The sequence below is a fragment of the Antechinus flavipes genome, chromosome 4 (genome assembly GCF_016432865.1).
Source record: "Antechinus flavipes isolate AdamAnt ecotype Samford, QLD, Australia chromosome 4, AdamAnt_v2, whole genome shotgun sequence".
NCBI classification, from domain to species: domain Eukaryota; kingdom Metazoa; phylum Chordata; class Mammalia; order Dasyuromorphia; family Dasyuridae; genus Antechinus; species Antechinus flavipes.
The window spans coordinates 44,931,982-44,956,896 of NC_067401.1; the positions used below are offsets into that span (position 1 = coordinate 44,931,982).

Consider the following 24,915-nt stretch of genomic DNA (forward strand, 5'->3'; position numbering starts at 1 on the left):
TCTTAAGTGCCTGCTATGTTCAAGCTATTATGCTTAACAGGGGCTACAAAGATGGAAATGTAATGGTCTCTGTCCTCCAGATGCTTATATTCTAGTAGGGAAATACAACTTGTACATGGAAAAATACAAGTAATTTCTAAAGAAAGGAATTGACAAGGGGTAAACAATTGCTGGGAATAGGTAGATGGAAAGAGGCTTGTGTAGGAAGTGGCACTGGAACCTTGAAGGAAATGGGAATTCCAAGAAGCAAAGGAGAGAAAGAGTCTTATAGACTTGAAAGGCAAAGACATCGAGATAAGAAAAGTAATGTCATAAATGGGGAATCATCCTTAGAACAGTTGGGTTTAAGAATAGGTTCTTAATCTCTAATAATTAAATAAAAGCAAAATCTCTGAGCGTTCACTTCTCTCTTTTTTTTTTCTTTTTTTTTAAAATAACTTTTTACTGACAGAACCCATGCCAGAGTAATTTTTTATAACATTATCCCTTGCAGTGACTACTGTTCTGACTTTTCTCCTCCCTCCTTCCACCTCCTCCACTCCTCTACCCTCTCCCCCAGATGGCAAGCAGTCCTATTATGTTATGAGCTTTCACTTCTCACAACTAACTGGTAAAGACAAAAACCACAAATGGTCAGGAGGAGCCATGGAAAGACAGTCAATTCTAATATACTATGGGTGGTGCTATGAATTAATCTAGCCATTTTAAAAAATAATTTTTAATTCTACTAGAAAAGTCAGTAAATGTATATATTCTATGACCCATTGATATCTACAGCTTGAGCTTATTATTTTTCTCTTGGAAATCAAACACATAAGAGAGAAAGAGAGAGATTATCTGTATTGAGATCTTATAGCAATATCTTGGGGGTGGGGGAAAACAAAAAATTAGAAGCAAATTAAGTATTTATTTCTTGTGATATGATTCAACAAACTGATGTGACAGCATATTATTGCTCCAAGATAAATGATGGATATGAATAATTCAGAGAAACTTTGGAACTCCCATGAAAACAATGTTTACGAAAATAGATATTAACAATGAATGCCCCAAAGAAAATGGAGAAAAATAGGGTTAGGAATAGTAATCAGAATGCTGAGAGTCAAATTCAGTATACTTATTAGCTATTGCAATAGTTTCCCTAGACTTTTCATGGCTGTAGAAAAGAAGGGAGTGATCTTTTTGCCATTGACAAAACATTTGCTACAGTCTTATATCAAACATGACTAGGGATTCATTGATATTTTAGATTTCAATAATGAAGAGACTTCCTACCCAAATATTTTATTTCCCATCTGCTTGGTAATGCTTTTTTGCCTTGTTTATACTGCCTTGGTCACTTAGGTTGCCGAACAGGGGAAGCAAAGCTTACGAAAGGATTCAATCTGGCTGCCCGATTCATCATTCATACCGTGGGACCTAAATACAAGAACCGCTATCGCACAGCAGCTGAAAGCTCTCTGTATAGCTGCTACAGAAACGTACTCCAATTGGCAACGTGAGTCTGTATTTCTAGATATAGAACTCTCCATCTTGAAGGTTCCACTTTAATGTATATGCACCTCAGTGATCTATGAGAGGCAAAAGCCAAAGCAATTGGATAATTCATAAGGATATTACTATGCAAATTACTATGCAAAAATTTGAGAGGCAGGGAATTTGGAAAATTCAACATAAATAGAAAAATGTTGGGATCACATAAAACTTTCACTTTACTTTTAGAATTTACTTAACGTAAATATATAAAACACAATCCAAGTTGATTTTGTCAGTATATCAAAAGGAATGGCTAAGTTAAATTTTAAAGATGGTACGGAATTTTGAAGTATTATATTTATGACTTCTTGCTTTTTCTTGTCTACAGGGAGCAGGCAATGTCTTCTGTAGGATTTTGTGTCATCAATTCTGCAAAAAGAGGATATCCTTTAGAAGATGCAACCCACATAGCACTTCGTAAGTCAATGTGGATTGTGCTGTATCTAGTTAATAATGGAATAAGCTTAACTAAAAATATTTTATAACATACAAGGTTTAAGTTCTTGTGGAAATTAATTAGTAACAGCATAACTAATATTTGCATTTTCATTTGTCTTTTTATGTCTTGTACATATTTTAAATGTAATAATGGTATTTTAAACATTGATACCAAGTTTGCAGATGAGAAAATTAAAATACCAAAAAATAACTTGACCAAAACCATCCAGCTAATTAATCATTCAACCAATAAGCCATAAGTAAGAAGTAAATTCCTAATTTGTGCTAGTCAGTGTGCTAAGCATTGGGAATACAAAGAACAGTGGAAAAAATGCCTCTTCCTACAAGGAGCTCACAACCTAATAGGGAGACAGTATGTAAACAGTTATATAAACAAGATACTAGGAAAGACTTCTTACAAAAGGTGGAACTTTAGCTGAGATTTAAAGGAAAACAAGGAAGTAAAGAGCATGAGACTACATTTATTGATATTGATTTTATTCCTTTATTTTCACCAACTTCTTTTAAAGAGTAAGGTGACGTAGAGACAGTACATGGAGGAAAAAATACAAGAGAATATGATAGGGGGAAAACAATTATTAGTCATAAGCATAATGCCATAGACTGTAATAAAAGTAGCAGAATGAATTAGAAAGCAGAGTCCAACAATGTTGTTTACAAGAAACACATTTGAAATATAAAAATTCATATAAATAAAATTGAATTTTAATAATTTTGTCTCAAAGAAATTTAAAAAAGCAGGACTGGCAGTTATCATTTCCCACATAGTGACAGAAAATATAGACGTTTAAAAAATAAGCAATTAAATTACATTATTAAAGACTCCATATATAAATAATATCAATGACTTAATATGTTAATATGTGGAAACTGAAGAGGATAGCATATAGCTATCTAATGGAAAAGCTAATTGAATTATAGGGAATAAACAGCAAAATAATATTAGTTGAAGACCTCAATATACTCCCTTTAGACCTTGACAGATATAACCAAAATATATATATTTTTTAATATTAAGGATCTATGTAGAATTTTTAAAGACCTAGATATAGTAGCTCTCTGGCTGTTACTGAATGAGAATGATCACCCTTTTCTTAATATGGTAAACAATATATTTGTAAATGCTAAGAATAGAATTATCCATAGTGAAGTAATTCTAGAAGTCTTTCTAATAATAACATCAAGGGCAAAAACTAGAATGTTATTGTTATGACTTCATTTGATATAATACTTTGAATGGTAGTATCACATAAAATAAAAAAAAATGAGGGTCTAAATGTTGTCTAAGAATAACAAAACTCAGTAGGAAGAATTAGAAAGAGAAATTCTATTCTAAATAACTAGAATATGAAAAACTTTTGAGTACATCTGCAAAGATACAGAGGAATTATATGAATGTAACTACAAAATACTATCTGCATAAATACAGACAGACCTAAATAATTGAAGATATTAATTGTACATAATTGAGCCATGTTAGTACTATTAAAAATGTCAATATCTAAAAATAAATCAGTTTGCTTATTTATACTGTACCAAACCATCAATGAATTACTTTAAAAAATTAGACAAAAACAATTTATCTGTAGGAAAGAAAAGTCAAGAATCTCAAAAACAATAAAAAAAATTAGGGAAACAAAGTGGGTCTTAACAATACTAGATTTTAAACTATGTAACAAAACCAATAATTATCAAAACTAATTGGTATTATTTAAAAAATGCAAAAGTTGATCATAGGTACACAAGACCTAAAAGCAATCAAACATAGCAACAAAGTATTCAATATATCCAGCTTCTGGGGCAGTGTCTCACTATTGAACAACGTTACCTTTGGTAAAAATGAAAACCAAATTGGCAGAAATAAAGTTTTAGACCAATAGCCTAAACCATATAAGAAAATAAACTCCAAATGTGTATTATGATCTAACCATAAAATGTCAAATGATAAACTAAATAGAGGAGTGAGGGAAAGAGGTTTCTTTCACAATTATGGATAAGGGAAGAATTCTTAATCAGTTAAGTATGGAGAGGATGACAGGAGTTAAAATGGACAATTTTGATTACATAAAAATAAGAAATATTTTTTACAACAAAGCACAATTGGAATTAAAAGGTAACTGGTTAATTGGGGAAAATATTTCCAGAAAATTTCTCTGATAATGAACTGATATATAAAAGATATATCAGTTGATACAAGAATAAGAGCCATTTCTGGTTTTATAAACAGTAAAAGGATATTCACCTTCACACCCAACCGATTTTTAAAGATGATTTTTTAAATCATTCTTTATATCTCCAATATTTAAAATCAGTGTTTGACATACATTAAATGGTTAATAAATGCTTGTTGACTTGACAAAAAAAACAGGAAAATAACAGTTTTGTAAAACATTGTGGAAAGAAAGGTTGGTACGGCTGTGAGTGAATGGTTCAGCCATTCTGAAAATCAATTTACAACATCCAAACCTGCCAATACTACTTCCAGCCATATTTCCCAATCAATAGGAAAGATTTCCCAGTCAATAGGAAAGATGTCAGAAATAGGAGAAAAGGATCCATATGTACAAAGATATTTATAACAGCACCTTTTTACAAAGGACTGAAGAAGCAAAGTATACACAATTCATCAATTAGGGAATTGCTCAACAAATGATCATGTATTTATAATGGAATATTATTGCCCCATAAGAAATAATATTTTTTTAAAAAGATGGTTTCATGGTTTTACATGTAATCTTTAATTTATACATGGAAATGCTCATGTTTTCTGGTGTTTGTGAAATTCTTGATAAAAAAAAATTAATTAACTATAAAGCAATCTGGAGGTAGGGAAGGCCACCAACAATGGCAGGATTCATAAAAAGTACAAGGTATAAAGCAGCATTTGAGTTCAGCCTTGAAGACAGTATAGGAGCACCCAGAGTCCGAGCTGAGGAAGGTGGCCACGGAGGAGAAACTTTGTTGAATTTCTTGTTCAGTCATTTCTCTTCATGACCTCATGGACTACAAACATACTGATACCATCTGTAAGGTTTTCTTGGTAAAGAAACAAGAGTGGTTTCCTATTTTTTTAATAGAAGTTTAAGTGACTTGCCTGGAGTCACACAGTTAGTAAGTATCTGAGGCTAGAATTAAACTCGGCTCTTTCTTACTTCAGGTTCAGAGCTCAATGCACTGAGCCATCTAGCTGCTTCTGTTTACCCTTTAAAATCTAACTCAAATGCTTGTTCCTTTTTGAAACCTTTCTGGATCCTCCTGCTCCATTTCTAACTTTTTAAACTTTAGATACCTCATAGCTCCTGTTTTATATGTCTCAACTGTGTGTGTGAATTTTCTTAGATTTTTTGTGTGTGATATTCTACTATTACCCTTTAGACTCCATGAGTTCCAAAGACCATATCTTGTCTAAATTTTAAATCTCTTCTAATGTTTAGCATAGTGTTCCACATATAGTAGGATCCTAATAAATAATTTGTTCAGTGAAATAAATTTGAATGGAAATTTGCTAAATGAATTAAATACATTTGAGTTCAAACTTCAAAAAAGGTAGGAGAGAGGTTTAAGTTTTCTTAATGATGCCTAAATATCCCTAGAAAGTTTTTGTGGCTTTCCTATCCTCATCTCTTTTTCATCTTTAAATTTGCTAAATAAAAGTCTGTCAAGGAAGAATATTTTGATTAATTCCTCTCCCATGATGAAAATCTACTCTAATTTTTTATTACATAAAGATTTGTGATGTGAAGAATCAGTCTAGTTCTTTGTGAGTAGCAAATGATAAAATTCCTTTTTTTTTTTAAACAAAGAAAGAGAAAGTAAGATAAAAACCCCAAATAATTTTGGATTATTTAGACTAATAGTTTTATTATGGATATTCATGATGAGAATATAAAGTTTTTTAAAGAAGATTATGGCATATTGGCTAGATATTCAATTGGGGAAGATTCCTTTGGAAAGAAATTCAATTTAACAAACTTTTTTGATTTCTAAAAAATTTTTTTTCAATTATAAATAAAAACAATTTTTAACATTTTTTTTTAAATTTTCAGTATCAAAAAATTCTTTCCCTTTCCCTTCCTCTTCTCTCCTCATTGAGAAGGCAAGCAATTTGATATAGGTTATAAATGTGTAGTCTTGCAAACCATACTTACATATTAATTATGTTGTGAAAGAAAACACAGAAAAAATTATGATAAAATCTAGAAAAAAATATTTTAAAATAAATATGCTTCAAACTCCATCAGTTCTTTCTCTGAAGTAAGATAGTATTTTTCCTCAAGTTCTCTGGAATTGTTTTTGGAAACATCTTTGGATGTTTGTATTGCTAATGATAAAGTAATTCACAAGTTTATAATAGTATACACAATATTACTTTGTACAATGATTTTCTGGGTCTACAAACTTATATCACTTTGTATATGTCTTTCTAGGGTTTTCTGAAAGCATCCTGCTTGTTATTTCTTATAACACAGTAATAATTCATTACAATCACATATTACAACTTGTTTAACCATTTTCTAATTTATAATTTCCAGTTTTTTGCCACCATAAAAAGAGTTGCTACAAATATTTTTGTACATGTAGGTCCAGATTTAACATTCTATTTACATTGCCACCTACCTGCCCCCAATTATGCTGATAGATTATTTAAGTATTCTATTTCTTCTTTTGTTAATCTTGGATGTTTATATTTTATATTTGTAAATATGCATCCATTTCATTTAGATTATCAGATTTGTTGACTTGTAATTGGACAAAATAACTTAATAATTGCTTTAATTTCAACTTGGTAATAAATTCACCCCTTTTACTTTTGATATTGGTAACTTGAGTATTTTCTTTTTTTAAATCAAATTAATCAATGGTTTATCTATTTTATTGGCTTTTTCTTTCATAAAACTAATTCCTAGTTTTATTTATTAATAATTAGATTTCTTGCTTTCAGTTTTATTAATCTCTCCTTTGATTTTCTGAATTTCCCTTAAGAAAGTTCTTAATTATCTTCTTCCCATATAACAGTAAACAGTTTAACCTTGTTGACTCTTTTATGATTTCTCTTTCTTATTTATCTTTTCATACTTCTCAAGTCTTTATTTGAAAGAAAGATTTTTCTATTCAGTTCTGATCTTTACATCTACTCTTGAACTATTTCATTTACTGTATGAAATATTATATTCTGTTTTGCTGGGAATTTGATTCTTAATTGTAATCCTAGTTCCATTGCTTTCTAGTTGTAATTCTATATTCCAAATCCTCTGATCCTTTAATGTAGAAGCTGCTAAATTTTGTGTTATCCTCTTTATAGTTCCACAACATTTGAATTGTTTTTGTTGGTGGTGGTGGTTGTTTGTTTGTTTTGGGCTGCTTGTAATATTTTCTCCATAACCTGAAAACTCTGAAATTTGGTGTAGTTTTCCTGGGAATTATTATTTTTGTATTTCTAAGTTGGTGATCAATTGATTCTTTCAATGTCTGTTTTCTCCCCTGCCTTCAGGGTAATTTTTCTTGATAATTTCTTGAAAGATGATTCTTAGACTCTTTTTTTAAATTATGGCTTTCAAATACTCTAATAATTCTTAAATTATTTTTCTTTGATCTGTTTTCCAAATCAGTAGTTTTTACAGTGAGATATTTTACATTTCTTTTGTTTTTTAACTTTTTTTTAATTTTGTTCTATTATTAATTGATGTCTCATGTGAAATTTTTCTTCTGTGAGCTTTTGTACCTCTTCCATTTGGCCAGTTCTACTTTTTAAAGAATGTTTTTCTTCAAGGAATTTTTCTTAATCTTTATTTATTCAGCCAGTTCTATTTTGAAAGTATTCTTCTTTTCAGTGAATTTTTGTATCTCTTTCCCCACATTTGACCTATTCTGTTTTTTAAAGTGTTATTTTCTTTAGCATTTTTTTTGTGTCTTCTTTACCAAGCAGTTGGCTCTTTTTTCATGATTTTCTTGTATTACTCCCATTCTTTTCCCAATTTTTCATCTATCTTATTTGATTTTTAAAATCCTTTTTGAGCTCTTTCAGTAATTCCTTCTAGGCCTGACACCAATTTATATTTTCCTTTGAGACTTTGTATGTAGTTGCTTTAACATTGTCATCTTCTGTGTTTTCATTTTCTTTGTCACCATTATAATTTTCTGTGGCCAGGTTCTTTGTGTTTGTTCCTTTTTCCAGTTTATTTCTTGACTTACAATTTTATGTTAAATTGGCCTCTGCTTGACTTAGGAGATAAAGAGAGAAGACTGTCCCAAAGTTTAGGTTTATAATGTTGCTGTTTTTAGAGTTAGTTCTGGGGGTCTGTAAGTTCTCAGAAGTGGTATAATCACTCTTCTCCTGGCCTTTGCACTGGTCTGTGAGTGACTATAAGCATTCTTTTATTTCCTGAAAATGTGTACAGGATCCCTGTTTCTACCAGTGCTCATTCTTGCCCAGATAATGTAATCCAGAGCTACACATAGACAATGTGACAAAATCCTGCACCTGTACCAGCTAAACTTGGCTTTTTAATCTCCTTCTGAGTTGTCTGACCCTCTTACCATCTGTAGGCTGAGAGCTACTCTGATTTAGTTGTCCCTAAGCCCTATATAGCCTGCACTAGACTGTACTCTACTCACCCTAGCAAGACAAATCTTTCCTATTGGCCTTATAAGTTGTCTTAGGCCGGAAAATTAATATTGCCCTATCCTTTTGTGGCTTCTGCTGCTCCGGTATTTGTTTTGAGGTATTAATTTAAAGTTGTTTATAGGGAAATTTTGGAGAACTCATGTCTTTTTTCCATTATCTTGGTAGTCTACCTCCCTAACAAACATTTTTTAAGTACGTATAATATATAAACATTATGCTGGGTGCTTAGGATACAAAGATAAAATCTACACAGTCCCTGCTTTCAAGGAGCTTTCTTTGTATCTGGGAAAACACCCATGTACCAACACATAAGTAAATTTTAAGGAGAAAAGAACTCTTAACAGCTGGAAGGAGAGATGTAAGTATAAATATAAAGAGATGTCAGAAAAGGCCTTACATGAGTTTTGGCAATTTATCTGTCCTTTAAAAAAAAACCTGCTTTCTATGAGGCAGAGAGGTAAGCAGGAAATTATGAATGACAACTTGTGCCAGAGGCACAAAAGAAAGAGATTTTTGTAGACAGGGAACGACTGGAAATCTGGTTTGATTGAAACACAGACTATATTAAGGGTGTAGTGGACAGGGAGCTAGCTATAAGATGTCCCAAAAATGTTAATGCACATTTGTAGCTGAATACATTGAATTTTTAATCACCATTTTCCCTTTCTTTATAAATTTTCTAAAAAGGAATTTTGCTATTTGCTGTTCAGTAAAACCTTTAAATTCATTCTTCATGAAGCTTTAATTTCTTAAAACAGTACTAAGAGTTTTGAGATAACCCCTGTATTGTTCTTTTGGAGTCCTGAGTTATCTAGTTACTAAAAGCCCCTGTGGTTGACTCAGAGCTTTTTAGGAAATTCCAGAATTCTATTCTTGAGCAAAGCATATGAATAAGCCATGTATAGAATATAACTATATATATTAACTACATAACAGACTATAACCTTTTTTAGGGTAGACTTATCTTTCCATATTATGGTTTCTTGCTTAATAGAGTCTTTCTAATTCTTTTTTCCATAGGCACAGTGAGAAGATTCCTAGAAATTCATGGGGAGACCATTGAAAAAGTAGTATTTGCTGTTTCTGAGCTTGAAGAGGTATTTTACTAATTGTATCATAAGGTCAGAACTCTTAAGAAAATAAACAGTTGTTTTGTGATAGTGTTTGTCTTATTGAACTGAATTTAGGAAGCGATAGCAGATGCCTCCTGAATATCTTACTATTTAATATTTACTTTTGCCCAGTGAGTAGTACTATAAAACACCTATTGAACCTGAATGAAATTTTGTTTTGGGTAACATTTTCACATTTTAGCTCAATGAATTTTAGAAATGCATCAGTTCAATTTCAGTTTGAACTGACTTATTAGTTTTTGTTTTGTTTTGTTTTTTTAAATTATGGTTACATTCAGAGTTAAGTAAAAATAAACATTTGGTATTGGTTCAGTTCAAAGTTCAGATTAGTGTAAATAATTTTCACTTTTATTTAGTCATCAATTTGTTTCAGGTCTCTGCTTTAGAATTTACAGAGACAAATAGAATTACATGTTCACACATAATACACATGCATACCAAATATGTCTATATCTGTTGATGTAGTGCAGTCATGAATAAGCTGATGTATGTCAGTCCTCCCCCATTACTTCCTACCTTAATTGACTATATCTGCTTTGAAGAAGTAATTTATATTTACAAACTGTTTCCCTACAGGCCACCTACAGAAAGCTACTGCCTTTATATTTTCCAAGGTCATTAAAGGAAGAAAGTGAATCTTTGCCATACCTTCCTGCAGATATTGGGAATGCCGAAGGGGAACCAGTGGTACCAGAGCGACAGATCAGAATAAGTGAAAAGCCAGGTGCTTTGGATGGTAAGGTGAACAGTTAGCTCTATCTTGGGAACATTTGTTATCTATGAATCAATAAAGAATTAGAATTAAATCAGAAAGGCTGCCATCCCCTTTAAGAATCTCACTTATGATGTCACACTAAGCTTTGGATACTTATATTCAAATCTGCCTTATATCTTACTTATATCTGCCTTTGTGACTTAGACCTGTGTTGTGATCCTGTTTTCTTGAACAGATTTCATGATTGTTATCATCTGAGACCTATATTAAACAAAATTTCCATATATCTCAGAGTTGAAGTGCTTTTATTAAGTAAATTATCAATTTTATTTTCCTCTCTTTTAAGTGAAAATTCTCAACACAAAGTTTGGCTCCATAATTGGGTCCAAACTTTAAAAAAAAAAAAAAAAGATTTTATCATTCAAGTATGCTGGTTTACTTTTAGCCTGGTTTCTTTCCTGAGCATTTTACCAACGTAAATATTGCTATTACAGACAACCTAGAAGAGGAAGATGAGGGCTTGGGAGCTGATCTCTCCTTTATTGGGTCTCATGCTTTTGCTCGAATGGAGGGAGATGTTGATAAGCAGAGACGACTGATCCTTCAGGGACAGCTCTCAGAGGCAGCACTGCAGAAACAGCATCAAAGAAAGTAAGACTAATACATCAAATGTGACTTGGGGGAAGTCTCAAAGACATACGCATGTTGCTTATTCTGTTAGTGAGAAAGAAAATAGTAAATACTATCAGACACTGCAGAGAAATCAGGACTTTGATAACCTAGAAGAGCTCATTTTCTGTTGAGGTAGGGAAGAAAGCCACATTGTTATGAAGTTAGGAAGTGAGTTAGGGTGAGAAGGAACCCCAAATACTAATTATCTTCTCTTCTGATAGAACCTATGAATTCACTTCATCATCCAATGTAGAGCATGCAAAATTATTTTCTCCATAGAAGAGAAAAGTATTTTTCCTGACCCTTATTAAATGTTCTATCCTTACCAAGAGTTCTTCATTTCCATCTATTAATCTTTGGCTCAGCAACCTAAATGTTATATTCTCTGACACCAACTTCTTAACTAGCTATTGCTTTTAGTAGCTGACTTCCTTTTCTGAAGCCCCTACCTGCAATCAGCAGCAGGATGAAAATACCACTCTATGACCACTACGTTTTATTTTCTGCTTGAAGCTTCATAATCTACAAAAAGATGTTCTTTAAATTCTTTTTGACTAGATAATTTATCACCAGAAATGGATATTTGGGGCTAAAGGGAGGTTATCCTCCATATCTTTTGCAGGTTCAATGACGATATTTCCCACGCTGTAACCATGGGTATTCCCTAAAACTCTGGCCTGGATTCTTTTTTCTTCTCTCTCTACATTCTCTGTCTTGTTAACCTTATCCACTCTAATGGGCTTAATTATCATCTCTGTGCAAATGATCGTGTGTGTGTATTATTCAAGGTTTTGACATAACCAATTCAGTTATCAACAATAAAGAAAATTAGAGAATCGTCATCTGCAAGGAATCACTCTTTTATGTAATCTTGGCATATTGGTGAAAACACATATGCCTGTTTTATGAACTTATCAGATATGAACAATTAGAAGGGTTGTTGAACAAGGTTATCTTTTATAGTTTCAAAGATTTCATAATTTTTCCATAAACATAGGAGAAAACTGATTGGAAAGGAAAACCTTTAAGATGGTATTTGGCTCTTTCAAATCAAATTTCTTTTCTATAGACATTAAACAATAGAATTATACTCAACATATTTTTATACGAATACTTTACCATCAATATGTCTCTGAGTAACTATGTCACTCAGCAGAAAGTACTATATTAGCAAGTTATTTATGCAAATTTGCTGAGATAATCTTGTCTAGGTTTTCCCCTCTTCTCACCAAAAGGAACATTTACTGTATGATAGTTTAAAATTATTGCCTTAAGTAAATGTTACTGCCCTTTATCATGTCACAAATTTCATATACTTTTTAAGACTGTTGAATGAACTCTCAACTTTCTCTTCTCTGGATGACCTGACTATTATATATCCTACTTTCTTGACTCTAGCTAATTTTTATATTTCTGAATCCAGTTTTCTAAGGCTCTCAGAACATCATGATACAAATGGAAAAATAATTTTTCAGTTCCTTACATATGATATATTTCTGTTTGTATACCCAGCAAAGTACTTGCTTTAAAAATATGAATGCTACTCCTTTATTAATTTATGTTTCACTTGAATTTCACTAGTGCATGCAGCTTTTATTATTATAAATTATATATAACCAACCATTTCTTTATCTTCTGTTTGGTTCAATAGATTAGTTAATAGCACACTTATATTTTACCAAATGGACCTGTTCATATAAAAATCCTTAATTCCATCTCCACTTTGGTATTTGGTTTTTCGTATGTTTTAGTCATACAGAAATATTAAAAAAGCCTCTAGATGGCACTAGCAGATAGCTTCATATATTCTTGGATTTTTGAAGGCCTCAAAAGTAGGAAAACTTGTTACCATTGAATTTCTAGTCTTCTATTTGTGTGTTTTTTCTATGTCAAATTTTGAAAATTACAAAATGTATTCTAAATCTCTTCACATTTATTATTTTTATATGGTGATTTGGGTGAATAGCCGACTGTACTCTCTTCCTTGAATTTTTTTCTCTCATCTGTGTCTCCTTGGTTCCAGTTAAATCTCACCTTCTGCAAGTATCTTTTCCCAGCCCTCCTTGATCTTAGTGCCTTTTTTCTAAGATTATCTCCAGTTTTTTTGTTTTGTTTTGTTTTGTATATTTTGTTTGCATGCAGTTTTTCTCTCTTATTAGACTAGAAGTTTCTTAAGCAAAAACTATTTTTTTGCCTTTCTAGCTCCACTGTGCCTAGTATCTTAGTAAGAGATGTTTGATAAATGTTCTGGACTCACTGACAGATAGCACCTCTACGTTTCATCTTGAGCATTTGTAAAATGAAAAGTTTGATCCAGATGACTTTTATATCTCTACTAGTTCTAAATCCTACATAAAGTAAGCACTTAAGTACCTGTGATGTGCCATGTCACAGCCTCTAGAGAAGAACATGATTTCTCTTAGTAAGCATTGTACTTTGCCCTTTTAAAGAAAAACTGGTTTTGAAATGTCATTGATGTTAGAAATTCTCAGTGAGGATACTCCTTTTATCAGTATAAATTGGTTTCTGCTTTACCTGGAGTCCTGTGGCATTAAGTGACTTGCCCCCAAGGTTACACAACCATTACATGCTCTTTAAGAGCACTTGAATCCAGATCCTCCTCACTTTGAGCCTAGCTCTCTGTCCATTAAGCATCTTGCCAAGCATCTATAGCATTTAGTGCAAAAAAGGAATCTTCTAAGGTATTTGAATATATATTTTGTTTCCATTGGCCTGGAATCAGCTACTATATTTTGCATAATTGTAACTTCAAATAGTGCTTCATGCTAATCAAGACACATCTATAATAGGTGCTTTAATAAATTTGAATAGTGATGACATTTGATGTTCACCATATCTGAGTAGATTATCCCAAATACTTTTTAATTTCCTAAAATGTAAATTTCCCCATGTCTAAAAAAAAAAGGATCTTCAAATAATATTCTTCAAGTAATATTCTTAGAGGAAATGAATCTGTTTTATCATTAATAGGTATAAAACAGGCTACACAAAACAATGACACTTTTTTCAGACTGGTAGTAGTAGTAGGTTTACTTCATTCCTTTTAAACATAATGACATTTAAGTTCACAGCATCATAAATCACACTTTGTAATATATGTATTTCTCCACAAGATGTTACTTAGCACCATTTCTTTTCCACAGCTGAACAAATTAGTCATGTTATCTATAAATTCACAGTGAATAAATCTTCATTCCTAGAGGTTTTATCCATTTGTACAACTGATTAAGTGCATGATTTGGGGCAAAATGTAGTTACTTTCCAGCTCTTAATTTCTCTATCACCAAAGCGGGAATCATTTTTCTTGATAATAGGATTTTTAGACTCTCAGCTGAAATGTATTCTGTGTCATCATTTTTCCCTTTTGTTGATACTTCTTGGCAGTTTCAATAGCCTGATAGCTCTGGTTTATATCATTTGTCACTTTAGACACTAGAAATATGCCAAAGGAATGATTCTTTAGCCAGAGTTTGTCCTGAGGCCATTTAACCTAGCACTTAATTTGTTTTAAAATTATTTTGTTCCACTACCTCTTAATTTCTCACTTTCTGTCAGAGGGCTTTAAAGCGGCTGGAAGAAATGGGCTTATATTGCACTAGTATTAATAATATTGTTGTTTCCACTACATTGAGGAATATTGTTCATAATTTCTTATCTAAATTTTCCATTTTTGTAGTTCTTGACTTATTATTGCCTCTATGTGAATTAGTGTGTAGTGTAGTACAATTGACATCCTGTGTAGGATGATATTAGCTAAAATTCAATAAATTTCTGTAGGCAAATGATAGAAGCCAGCCTTTGTGGATTAATATTTTAATGACTATGAGTTCATCATTGTGGATACTCCCTTCAGCTTGTTTCATTGTATGCCATCCATGCCAACTCATCTCATTCAACTTTTGTCCTTGTCTTCTCATAAATCTTCCAAAGAGAATTAACCTAACAGGTCTTTTTCTAGGGCTTTAACATTCTATGGATATGAATATAGCACTTGGTTTGTCGGTTTCTTAGTTTGTCTGTGTCATTTTCTTTTATTATTATTATTACAGCTTTTTATTTACAAAACATATGCATGGGTAATTTTTCAACACTGTCCCTTGCAAAACCTTCTGTTCCAAATTTTCCCCTCCTTCCCCCTACTCGCTGTCCTGGATGGCAGATATTCTAATACATGTTAAATCCAATACATGTATAAATATCCATACAGTTATCTTGCTGCACAAGAAAAATCGGCTCTAGAAAGGAAAAAAAAAAAAAAACTGAGAAGGAAAACAAAAATGCAGGCAAACAACAGAAAGAGTGAAAATGCTATGTTGTGGTCCACATTCAGTTCCCACAGTCCTCTTTCTGGGTGTATCTCTGTTCATTACTGAACAATTGGAACTGGTCTGAATAAGTTCATTGTTGAAGAGAGCCACATCCATCAGAATTGATCATCGTATAATCTTGTTGCCATGTACAGTGATCTCCTGGTTCTGCTCGTTTCACTTAGCATCACTTAGTTCATATAAGTCTCTCCAGACCTCTCTGAAATCATCCTTTTGGTCATTTCTTATAGAACAATAATATTCCATAACATTCATTTATCATAATTTATTCAGCTATTCTCCAATTGATGGGCATCACTCAGTTTCCAGTTTCTAGCCACTACAAAGAGGGCTGCCACAAACATTTTTTCACATTTGGGTCCCTTTCCATCTTTTAAGATCTCTTTGGGCTATAAGTCCAGTAGTAACACTGCTGGATCAAAGGGTATGCACAGTTTGATAACTTTTTGAGCATAGTTCCAAATTGCTCTCCAGAATGGTTGGATTCATTCACATTTCCACCAACAATGTATCAATGTCCCAGTTTTCCCACATTCCCTCTTATCTTTTCCTATCATCTTAGACAATCTAAGATAACATTAGTTGTTTATTTACAAAACAGAGTTTTGTATCTCAGAGTTGTCTTAATTTCTGTGATCATTAGTGATTTGGAACACCTTTTCATATGATTAGAAATAGTTTCAATTTCTTCATCTGAAAATTGTTCATATCCTTTGACCATTTATCAATTGAAGAATGGCTTGAACAATTATAAATTTGACTCAATTCTATATATTTTGGAAATGAGGCTTTTATCAGAACTTTTGAATGTAAAAATGTTTTCTCACTTATTGCCTTCCTTCTAATCTTGTCTGCATTAGTTTTGTTTGTACAAAAACTTAATATAATCAAAATTATCTATTTTGTGATCAATAATGATCTCTAATTCTAATTTGGTCAGAAATTCCTACCTTCTCCACAGGTCTGAGAGGTAAACTATCCTATGTTCTTCTAATTTATTTATAATATCATTCTTTATGCCTAGATCATAAATCCATTTTGACCTTATCTTGGTATATGCTGTTAGGAGTGGGTCAGTGCCTAGTTTCTGCTATACTAGTTTCCAGTTTTCCCAGCAGTTTTTGTCAAATAGTGAACTCTTATCCTAAAAGTTGGGATCTTTGGGTTTATCAAACACCAGATTGCTATACTTATTTACTATTTTATCCTGTGACCCTAACCCTATCCCTGTTCCACTGATCAGCTAGTCTTTTTCTTAGCCAGTACCAAATGGTTTTGATGACCACTGCTTTATAATATAGTTTTAGATCTAGTATAGTGAAACCACCTTCATTTGATTTTTTTTTCCCCATTGGTTTCCTTGAAATTCTTGAACTTTTGTTCTTCCAGTTGAATTTTGTTATTTTTTTTTTAGATCAGTAAAACAGTTTCTTAGAAGTTTGATTGGTATAGCACTAAATAAATAGATTAGTTTAGGTAGTATTGTCATCTTTATTATATTCACTCAGCTTATCCAAAAGCATTTGATATTTTTCCAATTGTTTAGATCTGACTTTATTTATGTTTTATAGTTTTGATCATATAGTTCCTGACTTTCCCTTGACAAATAGATTCCCAAATATTTTATACTATCGACTGTTATTTTAAATGGAATTTCTCTTTGTATCTCTTGCTGTTGGATTTTGTTAGTGATGTATAAAAATGCTGATGAGTTATGTGGATTTATTTTGTATCTTGCAACTTTGCTAAAGTTGTGGATTATTTCTGATAGCTTTTTAGTTGATTCTCTGGGGTTCTCTAAGTATACCATCATATCATCTGCAAAGAGTGATACTTTGATTTCCTTATTACCTACTCTAATACCTTTAATCTCTTTTTCATCTCTTATTGCCAAAAGTTAGCATTTCTAATACAATATTGAATGGTAATGGTGATAATGGGCAACCTTGTTTCACCCCTGATCTTATTGGGAATGGTTCCAGTTTATGCCCATTACATATAATGCTTACTTAAATAGATGTTCCTGACTAGTTTAGGGAAAAGTCCATTTATTCCTATACTCTTTAGTGTTTTTAATAGGAATGGATATTGGATTTTATCAAGTGCTTTTTCTTCATCTGTTGAAATAATCATATGAGTTTGAATTTGGTATTAATATTGAACCAGCTCTGCATTCCTGGCATAAATCCTACTTGGTCATGGTATACTATCCTGAGGATGATTTTCTGTAATCTTTTTGCTAATATTTTATTTAAGATTTTTGCATCAATATTCATTAGGAACATTGGTCTATAGTTTTCTTTCTCTGTTTTCATCTTACCTGATTTAGGTATCAGTACCATGTCTGTGTCATAAAAGGAATTTGGTAGGAGTCCTTCATTCCCTATTTTTTCAAATAGTTTATATAGTATTGGAGTTCATTGTTCTTTAAATGTTTGGTAGATGTAAACCCATCTGGCCCTGGGAATTTTTTCTTAGGGAGTTGATTAATAACTTGTTCTATTTCTTTTTCTGAAATAGGACTATTTAGGCAATTTACTTCCTCCTCTGTTAATCTGGGCAATCTATATTTTTGTAGGTATTCCTCCATTTCACTTAGGTTATCCAGTTTATTGGCATAAACTTGGGGAAAGTAACTCCTAATTATTGCTCTGATTTCCTCTTCATTGGTAGAAAGTACTCCCATTTCATTTTTGAGATTAACAATTTGATTTTCTTCTTTCCTTTTTCTAATCAAATTTACTAAAGGTTTATCTATTTTTTTCATAAAACCAACTCTTAGTGTTATTTATTAAGTAGGCTTTTTAGTTTCAATTTCATTAATCTTTTATTTTTAGAATTTCAAATTTGGCATTTTGGAGTTTTTAATTTGCTCTTTTTCTAGCTTTTTTAGCTACAAGCTCAATTCTTTGATCTTCTCTTTCTCTATTATATGCAAGTAAGCATCTAGAGATATAAAATTTACCCTTATTACTGCTTTGGCTGCATCCCATAAATTTTGTTATGTTATCTCATTATTGTCATTCTCTTGGATGAAATTATTAATTGTGTCTATGATTTGCTCTTTCACCCATTCATTCTTTAGGATGAGATTGTTTAGTTTCCAATTACTTTTTGGTCTATTTCCCCCTGGCTTTTTATTGAATGTAATTTTTATTGCATTGTGATCTGAAAAAAATGCATTTACTATTTCTGTCTTTCTTTATTTGATTTTGAGGTCTTTATGTCCTAATATATGGTCAATTTCTGTGTAAGTTCCATGAACTGCTGAGAAGAAAGTATACTCCTTTCTGTCTCCATTCAATTTTCTCCAAAGATTTATCATACCTAACTTTTCTAGTATTCTGTTTACTTCTTTAACTTTTTTTCTTATTTATTTTGTGGTTCTATTTATCTGGTTTTGAGAGAGCAAGGTTGAGATCTCCCACTATTATAGTTTTTCTGTCTATTTTTTCTTGCAGCTCTCCTTAGAGATTTTCATGCTATACCACTTGGTTCATATATATTTAGTATTGATATTGCTTAATTGTCTATGGTACTCTTTAACAAGGTATAGTTTTCCTTCCTTATCTCTTTTAATTAGATCAATTTTTGCTTTTGCTTGATTTGAGATCAGGATGGCTACCCTGTTTTTTTTTACTTCACCTAAAGCATAATAGATTCTGTTCCAGCCTTTTACCATTACTCTGTATGTTTCATTCTGCTTTAAATGTGTTTCTTGTAATATCATGGGATTCTGGCTTTTAATCTAGTCTACTATCTGCTTCTGCTTTATGGGAGAGTTCATCCCATTCACATTTACAGTTAAAACTAGTAATTCTGTATTTCCTGCCATCTTATTATCCCCAGATTATACGTTTCCATTTCCTTTTCCCCTTTCTTTCTTTTCAGTATTTAATTTATGAGCACTGCTTGTCTCAAGCAGCCCTTCCCCTTTAAAATCCCTCACCCTTTCTTATACCTTTCCCCTACTATTTCTGTTTTCCCTTCTATTTAGCCTACCCCCTGCTCTTTTCACCTTTCCTCTCCCTCTTTTCAATAAGGCGAGAGAAATTTCTCTGTAAACCAAATATGTCTAATATGTTCTCTTTGAGCCAAATCTGATGAGAGTAAGATTCATACCATATTCATCCCCCTCCTTTCTTTCCCTCAAATGTAGTAGGTTTCCTTTGCCTCTTCGTGAGATATAATTTCCCTCATTTTACTTCCACTTTTCCCTTTTTCTGATAAAATTCCTTTTCTACCTCTAGTTCCTTTTTTATATTGTAACTTTAAAATCAAATTATGCATGTACTCTCTATGTATATCCATAACAGAAATACAGTTCTCAAGAGTTCTTTTTACCTTTCTATGCTTCTCTTAAGTCTTATATTTAGATATCACATTTTTTGTTTAGCTCTGGTCTTTTCATCAGAAATAAATGGAGTTCACCTGTTTCATTGAATGCCCATCTTCTTCCCTGGAAGAAAATGCTCAGTTTAGCAGGGTAGTTTATTCTTGGCTGCATTCCAAGTTCCTATGCCTTTTAGCATATCTGTTTTTAGGTCCTTCAATCCTTTAATGTGGAAGCTGCTAGATCCTGGATGATCCTTATTGTGGCTCCTCGGTATTTGAATTGTTTTTTTTTTTTTTGGCTGCTTGTAATATTTTGTCCTTGGTGTGATAATTCTGAAATTTAGCCAGGATATTCCTGGGAGTTTTAATTTTGGGGTCTCTTTCTTGAGGTATTTGGTTAATTCTTTCAATGGCTATTTTCCTTTCTGATTTTCTGTGACATCAGGGCATAATTTTGATAATTTCCTGAAAAATAATGTCTAGGCTCTTTTTTTTTCATTATGGTTTTCAAGGAGTCCAATAATCCTTAGATTGTCTCTCCTAGATCTATTTTCCAGGTCAATTGTTTTCCCAAGTAGGTATTTTATTTTTTTCTATTTTTTCAATTTTTGGTTTTACTTGACTCTTGATGTCTCATTGAATCATTCATTTCCATTTGTTCAATTCTGATTTTTAGTGAATTATTTTCTTCATACTTTTTTTTTTTTTTTACTTTTTGTATTTGTCCAATTGAGTTTTTAAATGAGTTGTTTTATTCATTGGAATTTTTTTCCAGTTCACAAATTCTATTTTCCTGGGAGTTTTTTTACCTTTTCCATTTCACAAGTTCCATTTTTCTGGGAGTTGTTTTCTTTTTCCACTTTATCAAATCTATCTTTTAATGAGTTATGTGCATTTTCCAAACCCTTTTGCAAAATTCTACTTTCCTTTTCCCATTTTTCTTCTAGTTCTCTTTTCAGATGCTTTTTAATTTCTTCTAGGAGAACCTTGTGTGATGGGGACCAGATTATATCACCTTTTGGAGATTCATCTGGCGACACTCTGCTTTTAGTCTCCTCAGGGTTTGAAATCTGTTTTTTTCTTTAACTGTAGAAGCCATCTATAGTGAGAGTTCACGTTGCCTTTTTACTTTTTTTTTTTTTTTTTTTTAAGTTGGGATCTGCTTTTAGGGCAAGGAAGGTTATCTAAGCTTCCTCTATAGGCACCAGTGGAGCATCTGTGCTGGGATCATGCTGATTCACTCCTGATGCTGAGTGGGTAACCAGATCCAATGAGATTCCGGCCCTTCAGGCTTCACTCTTTATCTTTTGTGTTTGTGTTGGATGTTTTATAACTTCTCTGCTGATCTTCTGGCTTGCAACCAGGGCAGAGAAGCCAACATTGTGGTAGAATCCTCCCAGTGGATTCTCTACCTCATGGAATCTGCACATCCTACAGAGACCGCACCCCACCCCGGATCTCTACAGCATGGCACTCGCCTCTGTGCTCTGCTTGCCTGCCTGTGCCTGGCCACTTCCAGTGCTCCACCAAAACAGACCTTTTCTGGCGATCTTCGAAATTCTCTTCTGCTGTTAATTTACTGTGTTCCTAATATTCGTGGAGTCTGCTGTTCTAGAACTAATTTAGAGGTTGATTTTGGTAGTAAGTTGAGAATCCAGGGAGAAGTTCAGAAAGAAGCTTGTGTCCTCTCCACCATCTTGGCTCCACCCCCCATCTCATTTTCTAATCAAAAATTTCCTGCATGTAATTTTTACTCTATTATTGGTGATATGTTGTAGCCAACTTGTACCCAGACTACATCTTTTTCCATTGCCTTTCTACCTTTTTTTTTTTTCAGTAACTTAAGAAAAAATTGTCTTCCCCTCATTCCTTAATAAGTAATTTTCTTCAAAATCCCAAATTAAATCTTATGTAAATATACATATATATCTAAATACTTGTGTACATATATACACATATCTCTATATGCAGACATATTCATATGTAAACAGAGGCTCATTGTACCCATGAGCAATTACTGTTTCTCCAGCTGTTTAAATCTGTCTTAATTTCTGCAAATAGTGTTTCATATAGCTAAATTCTTTTATCTCTTTTTGATTCTGGGAAAATGTACTCACAAGTATTTTTAAAGCTTTTAAAGCATTTATTTTTAATGGGATTTTTTTCTAGGTCTTTTTGCTGGCTTTTCTTGATTATAATATAAGAATACTGATAATTTACTGGCTTTTCTTAATTATAATATAAGAATACTGATAATTGGTATGGATTTATCTTGTATCCCACAACTTTACTGAAGTTATTATTTCAACTTATTAATTCATGTGTTCATTAACTTTCACTAGCTTTCTCAGTACATCACCATATCATCTGAAGAAAATGATATTTTTTTTCCTCTTTGCCTGTTTATCTTCTCAATTTCATTTTATTGTCTTGTTGCTAGCATTTCTAGCTCCATGTTAAATAATATTGATATTAATTAAGATTTCCTTGCTTTTGCCTAATCTTATTGGAAAGGCCTCTAACTTTTCTTCATTATATAGAATATTTTCAGAGCTTTGGCTTTTCCAGAGGAATATAGTTTTTAATTAACAATTTGATCAAGGTAAGAGGAAGCACTTAGTTGAGAGAAACATTGTAAATTTAGCATATGCTATTATTGGGTATATTTAGACTAATACGAATGTATCCTTTATTTCTTTAGTTATAATCGCTGGCTATGTCAAGCAAGAGCAGAGGATCTATCTGATATTGCTTCTTTAAAAGCCTTGTACCAAACAGGTAAGTTTAGGCACATGGTAGATTGGTAGATCCCAGCATTTTATTTGAGTATTAACTTTTTTTGGATCTTCCTCCAGTTTATCCATTTTAACCTCAGAGGTTAAATGTGCCTAATGGTTGTATATCATTTTGACCTTAAAAGCAGATGGGGCTTGCCACCATAGACATTAGTCAGGCCAGTGGTTTTATCCCTTCTGTCATTTATGGGAGCTTAGGATTTAGAGTGGGAAATGTGACCCTGTATCTCTGCAAACCTCATGTGCTCAGATTCTCAGGAAACTGATTAAGAAGATACATTCTCTGACCTACAAAGTCTTTAGCAACAGTTTTATATATGAAAAGAGCAGAACTTTAAAAGCAGAGGATGCAGATTCAAGTCTCACTCATGTCACTTATTAGTCATGTAGTCTTGGACGGTTACCAGAGCACTCTGGTCCTGAGATTCTTAGAAAAGATTATATCTAAGGTCTCTTATGCTTCAGTCTGTGATCCTGGATTTAAAGTTTTTGTCACTTTCCTTAAGGAAAATAATTCCCTTAAATAAAACACCTTTCAAAATATGAGAGGTATCATTGGAGGATAAAGAAGCTAGCCTTGGAGTCAGAAGTATCTGGGTTCATATTTGGCCTTTCACTTCATATCCTCATCATCATAGCTAGCATTTTTTATGACTTCAGTCATGTGCCAGACTCTGCACCAAGTGCTTTTTAAAGATCTTATTGGATCCCTACCACAACCTTAAGAAGTGAGTATTATTGTTATTCCCATTTTATAATTGGGTAAACTGAAGAAACAAAGGTTATATAAATTGTCCCTACATTAGATATGTAGCTAATAAGTGTCTGAGGCAGGATTTGACCTCAAGGCTTTTGCCTTATGGCTTAGTTCTCTATCTACTGCACTCATCCTGGAAGAGACCTCCCAAATGTGTCACCTGAGATGAGATATTAATTTTGCAATGCTTCTCAGGAAACATTCTAGAAGTTGCTGAGAATATACAGCTGAGCATTGGTGGATAGGTTTCTGTCATTGGAAATTTCCTATACTAATTAAATGCAGATCCTCCCTCTCTCTCTCTCTCTCTCTCTCTCTCTCTCTCTCTCTCTCTCTCTCTCTCTCGCTCTCTCTCTCGCTCTCTCTCCATATATATATATATATATATATATATATTTTTTTTTTTTAAGATAAATTCAAAGCATTTTCTCCCTAGAGCCTCTGAGAAAAATTATCACATGGTTCTTATGACAGTGACTCTTTAGCCCCTTTTTTCCTTTTCTTTTTTAAAAATATTAGATATTTTTATCATTAAAAGTAGAAACGTTATTTTTCATTTAGATTTTCTGTGATTTAGATTTTCGTGTTTCTCTATCTTGCTCAGTTTTTGGTTTTTTGTATTCAAGTATATTATTTGCATCTTTCAAAGTTTATATTCTTTCATTCCTTGTTTTGTCTTCTTATTAACTTGCTTAAATTGTCATTGATAATAACAATACTTAATAATTATCATATTATAGAAAGTTCTACCTTTACCGGGGTTACAAATCAGGAATTTTTAATTGATATATTAATATTGGGGTATTATTGAAGAGTAGACCACTTACAGACATTAGTCTGCAAATCTCTTTTTGTAATCCCTGTCTGATTCAGAGTTTTCAGGATACCAAAACAGATAATAAAAAAAATTCTAGTAGGACAAAAGAGGAATGGGAATGAAGAGACTCATTTGGAGAGATAGGGAACTCTCCAGCTGTCATAGCTTTGTTTTTTCCCAGTTTAGATTTCATAAGGATACATACTGAACATTGGAGCATGGGCAGGTCAGAGTAGTGCAATAAAATAACATGGAAAAAACTAGCCATGAAAAAAAGAAATCACATTTAGATGGCTAAAATTTAGTCTGGGGAGCAGCAGGTGAGGAAGGAAGCCAAGAACACTCAAAAAAGGAAAAGGACCTCTAGCCACACTCTTCAGGGGGCTCATAGCACATGGGGCTGTCTACTTCGTATTTTGCTTCTATTTTCTTTGCCACAAAAATTGACTTGAATTGGAAAGAACAAAACAAAAAGTGACTTCTGGAAAGCTACTACTAAGATAAATAGGGAAATAATAAGAGGCCTCTGACCTCCCCATATAAGTTTGTCACCTAGCCCAGATGAGTTATTTCATAGGAGCTAAAAACTTACTGAGTCATTTTCAGTGATACTTGAAAGCTAGAGGAGAACAGAAGAAATACTGCCGAACTGGAGAGTACACATTTCCAGATTTTCCAAAATGGGGAAAAAGCAAGTCTGAAAACTTAGGACAATGAGTTTA

At 32.5% G+C, this 24,915-nt stretch overlaps 1 protein-coding gene across 2 annotated transcripts in view; it reads left to right on the plus strand.

The window, feature by feature from the left end:
* The window catches only part of GDAP2 (ganglioside induced differentiation associated protein 2), a 59,339-nt gene that overhangs the window by 7,914 nt on the left and 26,510 nt on the right, over positions 1–24,915 (plus strand). For both annotated transcript variants that reach the window (XM_051992896.1, XM_051992897.1), the window contains exons 4-9: positions 1,345–1,498; positions 1,865–1,953; positions 9,641–9,717; positions 10,330–10,489; positions 10,963–11,119; positions 22,526–22,602. In XM_051992896.1, coding sequence (XP_051848856.1) covers positions 1,345–1,498; positions 1,865–1,953; positions 9,641–9,717; positions 10,330–10,489; positions 10,963–11,119; positions 22,526–22,602 — 714 coding nt within the window. The remainder of the gene's footprint in view (positions 1–1,344; positions 1,499–1,864; positions 1,954–9,640; positions 9,718–10,329; positions 10,490–10,962; positions 11,120–22,525; positions 22,603–24,915) is intronic.